Here is an 11,112-nt window from a genome sequence, read left to right on the forward strand (position 1 = left end):
CATTCCTCCTGTTCATACTGACCATTAGAAGATCCCTTCATAATGCACTTACAATGTAAGAGATGGGGGACAAAATCCACAGACCTCCTTCTGTGCAAAAATGTATTTAAACGTTTGTTTTAAGCTAATATGAAGCTTCAGCCATCCAACTGAAACAGACATCTTTCAACGTTACAGTTTTTTTAGTGTCAAAGATTTTGACCCCCGTCACTTACACTGAAAGCACATTTAAAGGATGGATCTCTTAATTGCCAGTATGAACAGGAGTAATAATAGGAAAACCTCTTTCAGTGTTCATATGGACACCTGACTGTTGTTTTAAGACACACTTGAAAAACTTTAATGTCCTCACCCTGAATATCAAAAAGAGAAAGGGTGCCAAGGTGCACCTATGTTTAAGTGCACTGCTCTCATTGAATGTTGGCATTGAATGTTTCACAGTCTCACAGAGTGTATTGGCTGTGTATTGAGTTTTAAGTCAAGGTAACACTGTGTCTAGCTGACTGACAATAAAAACAGGTGTCACTTTGTTCACTTTTCAAAAATGATCCTTTATGTTTTCTGCATTTCAACATGCCATAGGAGCGAGAAAAGGACAGCAAACAAGAGAAAGTTAGCTTGTTAAATAACAATTAAAAGTAACTTCCATGGACTGTGGCTTTATTAAAATGATCACAACTTGTGAAGTGCTTTTAGAAGGACAAAAAACACAAAGTTGCAAATGTGACATCAGTTGGAAGGGCAAATAATTCTTCTCATAAACACACCCCAAATAGAGTACTCTAAAAATAAGACACACTCTGAAAGTGGCATCCTCATGTGTCTGACTTGTATGCACAAGTAACAGTATGCTGCATTTATAAAGCAGTTGTTCATATTACAGAGCGTCTTTGAGTGGAATGAACCACTAATAGTAGTACCACAGAAAAACAGGCCTTAATGTCATTGTGAACAAAGCAGTACTGTGTTAAATTCTCCAAGAGCAGAGACTTATTAGATTACACTGACACTGTCCAGTATTAAAGTATGTCACTGTGCTGCTGAGATAAATACACTGTATGAAACAGTAGGGTGGTCCTCACTGGTAACAAGAGAGACATGCACACATATATAAATGTTTAATTCTATATAGCCCATGTGTAATTACTAAACTTGGGATGACTGTCTTCAAGTACTTTGTACCATATCAATGGAATGAATTACAAAGAGATTTTGAACTCAATGAGACAACTTGATTAAGTGAAGGTTATGATGATGATACTACTACTATTACTACTAATAATAATAATGTTGCAGCCACAATGTTTAAATGAAGAGCAGTGCAACGTAGCAGCAACTCAAACAGGCAAAACAGGCAAAAAACAGACAAGCAAGCAAAGCTAAAACTCATGTGATGATGTTTTAATGAATCTGATCTGCAGCAGAGAGCTTGTGTCACTATGATAAAGCTGCTTGGTTAACTAAACTGATATTTAATGTGAGCACAGAAAATATTTCCCTCTTCAGCAGATGAATGTGAAAACAAACTCTGCACATACATCATTCTGCACAGTGAGGAGAACATCACGGTCAGGGAACAAGATGCAACACACAGTTTAGACTTTTAACTGTTATCCAACTGTCTTGCACTGTGTCTCCAGGCTGATGGACGCCCAGGATCACAAATCCTTAGCTGGGACAGGACCTCTGTCCAGGTGAGTCTCACCACTGACTCTGTGAATGTCTCCATACCTGGTACAACCTATACTCTACCAACTGAGATTCCTGTTTATTTTAACAAATCCTAGGTGTATATTTATGTGTTAATATGTCCAGTCCCCCCCCCCCCCCCCCATTTGCTGATAAACTAATAAGGTCAATTTGGTTTATTTTCCAAGGCTGTCCAACATGATGCACTCTGGGAGGAGCAGTGTTGGCCCTGCAGAGTCCAGCCTCAGCAGCCAGAGGACAAAGGACAGGTGAGTTGTAGACCGGCAACCACATCCTAGTGTATCTTGGAGACTGCTGGAGGACGATACTATGTGTGTCTGAAACTGAAAAGTTTTGGGAAAATTAGTTTGCTAAAAAAAAAAAATTAGATGCAAGACGCCTGGATTGGCAACAGCCATGGATATTACAACCGCCCAGAAGTCTGTTTATAGATTGAGTTATTATACATGCTGGGTGAACTGGCCCTGTGGAAGCCCATAGATACACAATCAATTCTAATTATAAGTAAACAAGACTGCTAATCTGACCAAGCCTTCAGTTCTATCTTTCAGTACTTGACAGTTTTCTATAGTCATGCACAACTCACTGGCAACTCAGTCAGTATTCAGCACAATTTAAGGTTCCACACAGTCTGATATCTTGCTCACCAAAAAGAATTCAATGAAGGTGAAAAAGAATATTATTACATTGAATACCATCCCATGAAATGTACAAATTGTTACATCAAGTGTCTTAAAGAAAAGCTGAATTCACTCGGGGACAGACAATTTTGCTAAACCTGGAAAGGCTGAACTAACCAATTTGTCATACCCCGAGACAACCAGAGCAAAGTACTGTATGTTAAGGTGTAATATATTTTGGTGGACAACCATCCACACGCACATCATCATCAACTACTGCACAATACCTGAGCTATGTTTTGGTACAATGTGGTACTAGATTGATACCCTTTAATTTTAGTCACTAGATCTAATGTAACGTGGGGAAAGAATAAAAATTGAAGAAACTTAGGGAGAGATCATTCAAAGAGAGATCTCCTCTCCTCAGATGGCCAGGTGTGCAATGAGAGCTGTGGTTGGGAAAAGGCAAAGAAGGTCTCCTTTTGCCTGACAAAGACATTGTAGGTCCAAATGTTTGCAAAGTCATGACAGTTAAGTTTACAAAATTCAGTATGCAGACTTGAATGTTAAATGTGCACACCACTCATTTTCTTTGCTTCCAATGCTGTTCTTTGCATCACTCCAAGTCCAGGCCAGGTATATGTTGGTATATGTAGTAGAGAGCAACATTTTTATCTACAGCCCATGTGATTATATTTATTTATCTTCTGTTACATGTCATGACAGTATGATGCCAGTTTTATTGGCTGACTTCATTTGTTTGTTGAAAAATATCAGATGTAGGCCTAACTGACCATTAGTAAGCAAAAGACAATATTATTAATGACAGATAACAAACTATACAAAGCCCTCAACCAAGTCTAACTGAGAGCAAACTGTAACACCTGGATATAGCATCACACACAAGTGCATGATAAAATGCTTATCTCTCTCACTCTCTCTCTCTCTCTCTTTCTCACACACACACACAGTCGTGTTTCCATCACTTCACTTACATTGACTCACAATTATTTACACCCTAACCTGAGCCTTACCTGCCCTTAACCTTAAACCAAGTATTCACCCTAAAATTATTGACTTACATTATGGGGACTTGCTTTTTGTCCCCACATTGCGCGTAAACAGATTTATAGACACACACACACTGTCACAGTATTTGTTCTAGCTGTTCAGAATGATAATCTTTCTTACATTTCTGTTGATGTCAGTTGCTACATGTCTTCATTTCATGCGATGCGATTATTTGTTCTTCTTCTAGTGGTGGTCGGTGGCCCCTGGCTGCACAAAACATGAACAACTGCAACAACAATGATGGGTATGATATATGGATCATCTGTCAGTGTTTGTTTTCCAGTATACCTTTAATCACAAGACTTGATTACATTGAGATAGAGATAGTGTCCCATCTGCTCCAGCAGATTTATATACTATATACTACTATAGAGACTAGAGCCAACAGTGAACTGCACTTGAAGAACTGCAATGAAATATGATTTTCTTGTCATAACAAACTGTTCATTGGTTGAATACACACTTAGAGTCTCTCCAGTATAAAAATATGAGGTTTATTGCCATTGGTCAATGAAATTTATAGTGTTTTTCCTATGAGCGTGCTCAGAAAATGTCTTGACAATCTGTCCTGTAGATGTTGATATGTGGTGCTAGAGGACAGATCAGAAGGGTCACTAACATCAGCGGCATAAACATTCAAAGAAAGACAGCCCAGCTGTGAGATTTTGAGATGCTTTGTTATGGACCAAATGAGTTGGTCAATTGGAAACAAATGGAAACTTGGCCTCTTGGTAACATCATAAAGCTCATAGGGTTCATGGTCTGGCGACAACAAATATGCACGGCAGATTTCATGCTAATCTATTCAGTTTTTGACATATCTAACTCTTGACCAAAGTGTTGGACAGATACTCAAACTGACCTCACCATCAATGGGCCTTCAAATGTGATTTCAAATTCTTAATCCTAATTTGAAGCTCAGTTGACCATTAATATAAATCATCAAAATCCTCCAACTGTATGAATTTACAATATTAAATTTGGTACAGTATTGCTTTGATAAAATTCAAACAGTTTCATACATGATGTAATGAAATATTACAGATATGAACAGAATCTGTTACTTTACCAGAAATCATTCTGTTGTGACTGTATATACAATTGGGCCCAATGTCCAGCCTCACAGAGTCACACACTCTACATGTTCCTGATACGTCCATAAGAGTCTGTCCCACAACTTCTTTAATCAAAACTATCCCTATTACATTAAACACTACAATATTAAACTGCATATTAACTATGAGCCTAACACTTTGCTTGCTGATGATAAATTACTTTTTCCAGGCAATGTAACCTCATAAAGCTGTCCCATTCCTCATACAGCATGCTTCTGCACACATTTATACTGATCACATAGGCAATGTCACTTGAAGTCAGTGATTCAGTTCTCCGAGCATTAGGACCGATCCACCTGCAATATACAGTAAGTTGTGTCACAGTGCCCCCCTCAGGCTCTCTGACACTACTGCATGACAACAAGATAAAACATGTTCACCTCACCTGTCTCTGTTTAACATTTACAGCAAAAAAGATGAGAAGAAAGACGAACCCAAGAAGGATGATAAGAAAGATGACAAAAAAGATGAGAAGAAAGATGAGAAGAAAGATGAGAAGAAAGATGACAAGAAAGATGACAAGAAAGATGACAAAAAGGATGACAAAAAGGATGACAAGAAGGAAGAGCCGTAAGCACCTCATACTATTTTTATGGCTGCAATTTGTGCATCATTTTACAGCCTGACAGATTTGGTATCTTTAAGAACAGTTTGTCAACATGAGTTTGTTAAGTTGGGCCCACCAATGACAGCAGAGTTAAAAAGGTTGAAATGAAGATTGCATATCAAGAGCTCTTTCTAAGTATCAGACATGAGCAAATATAAAGACATAATATCAAGCTTTTGCGTGAATGTTGTTATCTAATGTTCATTAGTCAATACACAGAGATGACTCAGTATGTCAAAAACATTCAGGGCTAAGTTTCTCAAATTGAGTCATAACTCCAAAAGTAATGTATAAATATCATAGGTTTTGAAATTTGCTTCAGTAGCAGCACTAGTTGTAGTAACATTGACAGTAATGTTAAAGGTACAGTAGTATGCTTGCCTGTACAGCTTGGTGTACTTGATTTATAATTTTTAATAATAATATTGAAAAATAGATGGACCTTGTGTGATAAAGTGTCCAAAAATCACATTTTTGTTTGGAAAAACAAATTTCTCTAATCCTTGCCAGAAGAACTTAATTGTACACAGAGAGCAGTTTCCAGTACAAGTAAGACTGGACATAGTTTGAAATTCTTCAGCACTGATACCAACAACCTTTGTCAGTACCTTACTTTGCTGAGTATAAATCATTTCAACAACAAAAATTTTCTCATTCAGAAAGGAAGTGTGGATCATGGATCCCGCCACAGATATGTACTACTACTGGCTGTGCACAATATCTGTCCCAGTGTTCTACAACCTGATGTTGCTGGTGGCCAGGTCTGAATTTATTTATGGCGTTTTTCATTTCCTGTTTACCATATTTTTATTGAGGTTTTTGATGGTCAATCTTGTCATCTTCTTTGCTTCCATACAGGGCTTGTTTTAATGAATTACAGTATAAAAATACAACACTGTGGTTGGTTTTGGACCACATCTCAGATGTCCTCTACTACATTGACACCTTTGTGAGAGCTAGAACAGGTCAGTGAGGAGAACTTTGCTTAATGTGTGAAGTTTTTGATTACAGGAGACTTTGAATATATGTTAATGCTAATCATTTTCTTGCATGTCAACAGGTTTTCTGGAGCAAGGGCTGCTAGTAAGGGATGAGAAGGTCCTGAAAGAAAAATATATGAAAACACAACAGTTCAAAATGGACGTCATAAGTATCTTTCCCACTGATATTATATTCTTCGCAATTGGAATTGACAACCCAGAGTGGAGGTTCAACCGTCTCTTTAAGTTAGCGCGACTCTTTGAGTTCTTTGACCGGACTGAAACTCGAACCAATTTCCCTAACATCTTCCGAATTGGTAACCTTGTACTTTATATCATCATCATTATCCACTGGAATGCTTGCCTCTACTTTGCCATCTCCAAGGTGCTTGGATTTGGCTCAGACACATGGGTATATCCAGGCCCAAAGAATCCTGAGTTTTCTCGACTGGCCAGGCAATATATCTATTGCTTTTACTGGTCCACACTTACCCTGACCACTATTGGTGAGACACCGCCCCCAGTTCGAGACATTGAATACTTTTTTGTTGTAGCTGACTTCCTCACTGGGGTTCTGATCTTTGCTACAATTGTAGGCAATGTTGGTGCCATGATTTCCAACATGAATGCTGCACGTGTAGAGTTCCAGGCTAAGATTGACTCCATCAAGCAGTACATGCAATTTCGGAAGGTCACCAAAGACCTGGAGGTAAGGGTGGTAAAGTGGTTTGACTACCTCTGGACAGAGGAGAAAACATGTGATGAAAAGCTGGTGCTGAAGAACCTTCCAGACAAGCTAAAGGCTGAGATTGCCATCAATGTACATCTGGAGACCCTAAGAAAAGTGCGCATTTTTCAAGACTGTGAAGCAGGTTTACTTGTTGAGTTGGTTCTCAAGCTTCAGCCTCAAGTTTTCAGTCCTGGCGACTACATCTGTAAGAAGGGTGACATCGGCAGGGAAATGTACATCATCAAAGAAGGAAAGCTGGCTGTAGTAGCAGATGACGGGGTTACCCAGTTTGTGGTCCTCAGTGATGGGGCATACTTTGGGGAAATTAGCATTCTTGGTATCAAGGGCAGTAAGGCAGGTAACCGGAGAACGGCCAATATCCGAAGTGTGGGCTACTCTGACCTGTTTGCCTTGTCCAAGGACGATCTGATGGAGGCACTCATTGAGTATCCTGATGCTAAATATGCCCTGGAGGATAAGGGGAGGGCCATCCTTATGAAAGATAACCTCATAGATGAGTCGCTGGTCAATGCTACTGATGCCAAAGACTTGGAGGACAAAGTCAATCAGATTGAAGCCAGTTATGAAGTCATGTCGCTTAAATTTCGAAAGCTAACAGAACAGTATGAATCCTCCCAGCGGAAACTCAAGCAACGGCTCAGTAATATGTCAAACCAGGTTCGCACTCTCAGAGTGGACAATGAGTAGAGCTTGCCTTGGCACTACTACTGCCAGGCCTAGGGACTTTTCCACTAAAGGACTTCTCACAGTACTGAAGGACTCTTTGTACACACTAGTGTCCACCAAATGTGTCATGCCCAGCAGCTGGTTAGCGTTTGTCTCCATTCATCATTCCTATACACAGTAAAATAGTATGGTTTCCTTGAAAGTTGACCATTTTCATAAACCAATAATTAAAAAAAAAAAAAATGTTTATACTGAACATCAAAAAGTATCATTTTGGTCTGATAAATACCAAAAATAACACATTCCCACATACAACTGCCCAAATTAACAAGTGTCTATATTTGTTTGGCAAAAAAGTAATTTACTGTACTTCTTCATTGACATTTTAGGAGGATTTCCAACACTTCCTCCAGATATATATAATATTTCCTGGATCAACTGTTTGAATTGAAAAGTAAATAGACAAGAAGCTTTTTGAAATTATGGCATAATTCTGCTGAGATGCTCAGTTGTAAAATTATTTTCAAATGTTTATAATAAAGGTTGCATATTTTTACTATGTCCATTACAGTCTTATTACATCATGGGAAAGTATGGACTGTATCTTGATTTGAGCAAGATGGTGTTGCTTTACTTTCAGGTCGGGTGATAATCAATTAAAGTTCCCCTCCAGTCAAAAACATGTTTGTCTTCTTGTTCTTTGGCTGTGATGTTGTTCTCTTCACTGTGCAGAATGATGTATGTGCATTTGTTTTCACATCCATCTGCTGAGGGAGGAAAAATTCTCTGAGCCCACCTTACATTTCAGTTGAACACCTGTACATAAAGTATTTTCATATGTTCATACATATATTTGTGACATCACAAATAGTTTGTAAACCAGTCGTGTTCCAGTGTGAAGCCTCCAGTTCACATATACTGAGAATGGATCTTTCAGTGAAGTGCGTCAAGCAGTTAAAATTTTAAAATGAACAATATTTGCATTTTTATAGAATCTGGACTTTTAAGTGACGGAGTAGGCAGTTTGTCATTTTAAGAATTTCTAAACAATGTTTGAATACTGATTCATGTCACTAATTCATTCAAACTGTTTGTAATTAACAGTAACAACAGTCATTAAACAGGGACTATTAATACAGTAGAATATAAGTCAAATGCTGACAAATTATATAAAATATATAGCTGGGAAGTTCATCCATTTGAAGCCCTTGTTGGTCCTAATGTTGCATCATTAAATATTAAGAAGCTTGCAAAGTTCAGAGTGAGGACTGTCTATTTCATTTGAATGCTGCGTTTATCCTAAACCTGTAAATAATTGGAGATGAATGTGTACATGAGGATCCACTTTCTTTGCTTCAAATGTGCGGATAACACCAGCCACTCCCATCAACCTTTGTTCACATTCAGGAGCATTTTCTGTACTTTGTTAGTTACTTTGAGCCAAAGTGTCTAAGCCTACGTCAGGTCAACACTTGGTCCAGACAGAAATATCTCAACAAATATGAGATGGATTTCTATGATGCTATTTGGTGCAGATATATTGAGGGTCATTAGAGGATGAATTTTAATAACTTTAGTAATCTCCTTACTTTTCCTCTAATGCCACCTGCTGGTCAAAGTTTTCACATGTCCAGTGTAAGATCTCAACATCTACTGGGTGAAAACATTTCTAACTAATGACACTACCATCAGCTGTACTTTGTACTAACAACTGAAAGTGGTCCTAAACAGTTAGCTTCTTAGCGTGATGTATGTTTAAATGCTCCTGATGTAAATACTTCAATGTCTTCAGCAGAAAGAATTTAATGGCAGAAATAGCATGAGAGGGAAATTCTGTCAACTGTCTGGGATCAAGTATAAGGCAATACAAGTTGGAAAAAAGCAGTCATCTTTATTTAGCATGTTTTCACAACACTGAATACTTCTAGCCTTTCATCAGTTTGTATCTTTTAGCATGTAACTGTTGAGTCAAACCAATTGATGACAACCGCTTCCCTTTCCAAGATCAGCTTGACCTTTCACCTTTTACCTTCACTAGGCTCTAGAGCCCTTTCACATGTCCAGGTGAGCAGCATCTTCAGCGTTACCAAACAGAGGTACAAAGTAATGTTACACAACTGAAACCAGACCTGGGCTCAATAACGGTTACAAGAAATCCTTTGTGTTAACCTGCACAGAGTTCCACATGATTGATTTAGTGCAGTATGACAACGCCAGCTAAACTTTTAATCCTACAAACATACTGTTCGCCACAGTCCGGTGTTTGTCCACATTTTCAGGCACTCCGTGTGCTGTCCAAAGTGACTCCAGGCTAAAACAAGCCATGAAAAGTATTCTCAAACATAATTTTGCCCAGGTCTGGCTGAAACCATGAAGATGAGAAAATAAGAGCAATGGAACAGAACGAATGGCTCAGGGTTGTTGTGTACCGTGGTGGTCTGAACACCGTGGTTTAGTGGCATGTTGTGGGCACCATCACACTCACAGGCTGAGCAGTGTTTCAATAAATCAGAGATTGTCCTCTTGGACCCACATCGCAAGGACAGCAGGAACCTCATGGTTAGACACCAGCGTCTGAGTGAGAAGTCAAAAGTTCAACCGTCTACCAACAGCCACCCCTGAAGTGCCCATGACAATATACTGAACACCCATCTACTCCAAAGGCCTGTCAGAGATCAGCAGTTGTTCTCTTTGACACATTGTAGTTTTGAATGTATCAATAAGAATAAACCTCTCTCACTCTGTCATTACTGCCGTAGGTTGTTGTTTTCAATAAGGATATACAGTATAATGTCAATAGCCCTGGTTAAAGGATTTTAATTATTTTTTTAATAATCTGGGTCTTCAAAAAAAATCTTAACTCAATGTCCTCACACTAGCTTTTTTCCCCAACACTTTAATAAACATTTCACAACTTTCATCAACAGATGGAGTTTGCTAAGTTTTCAAGGGGTTGGTTCAGGAGTCATCAAGTGGCCTAAGGATGGAAGATCAAGGAGGCCACTTGTGTCGCCAAACACCATCAGGAGGGCTATAATCTCCCCCCAATATACAACCACCTCATATTAAAGTTCCACACTTAGGTCATGCAATGAAACCTGCGCCAACTCCAACTCCATGCACTGATGAAGACTGTGGCATGTGATTGAAAGCTCCGAAAAGCTAATGAACGGACCTTGAATTGAGTTTGTTTTGTCTCACATCATTGCTATTGGTTACAGTACAATTTAATGCCAAATGAGGAGTCATAGGGAAACAGTAGACAGCTTTACAAAAAAAAAAAAAAAAAAAAAGAGTGCATGGTCAGAGTCCACAGTTGACCCATTTTACCCAAATCACAATACCAGTGTGTTTGCAAAGCCTTAGCTCCTAAACTAGATAGTGTAAACTTGATATATTTGATCATTTTCAAACGCATATTTCAGTTTTGTTTTTTTCCCCTACTATTCAAAGTAATGAAAGTCTATTAGCTAGAGCTGCAACAATTAGTCGATTGATAGAAAAACTGCAATCTTTTTGATAAATCATTTCAGTTATTGTTCAAGCAAAAACGCCAAATATTCTGATGTCTGTTTCTCAAATGTGAGAATCT

General features: G+C 38.5%; 1 protein-coding gene across 1 annotated transcript in view; it reads left to right on the forward strand.

Moving 5' to 3' along the window:
• The window catches only part of LOC121891640 (cyclic nucleotide-gated cation channel alpha-3-like), a 30,684-nt gene extending 22,503 nt beyond the window's left edge, over window positions 1-8,181 (forward strand). The window contains exons 5-10 of the mRNA XM_042404134.1: window positions 1,641-1,694; window positions 1,878-1,958; window positions 4,877-5,086; window positions 5,783-5,884; window positions 5,982-6,088; window positions 6,184-8,181. Coding sequence (XP_042260068.1) covers window positions 1,641-1,694; window positions 1,878-1,958; window positions 4,877-5,086; window positions 5,783-5,884; window positions 5,982-6,088; window positions 6,184-7,541 — 1,912 coding nt within the window. The 3' untranslated portion in view covers window positions 7,542-8,181. The remainder of the gene's footprint in view (window positions 1-1,640; window positions 1,695-1,877; window positions 1,959-4,876; window positions 5,087-5,782; window positions 5,885-5,981; window positions 6,089-6,183) is intronic.
• Window positions 8,182-11,112: the final 2,931 nt, after the last annotated feature.

This window comes from Thunnus maccoyii, chromosome 24 (genome assembly GCF_910596095.1).
Source record: "Thunnus maccoyii chromosome 24, fThuMac1.1, whole genome shotgun sequence".
Classification (NCBI taxonomy): domain Eukaryota; kingdom Metazoa; phylum Chordata; class Actinopteri; order Scombriformes; family Scombridae; genus Thunnus; species Thunnus maccoyii.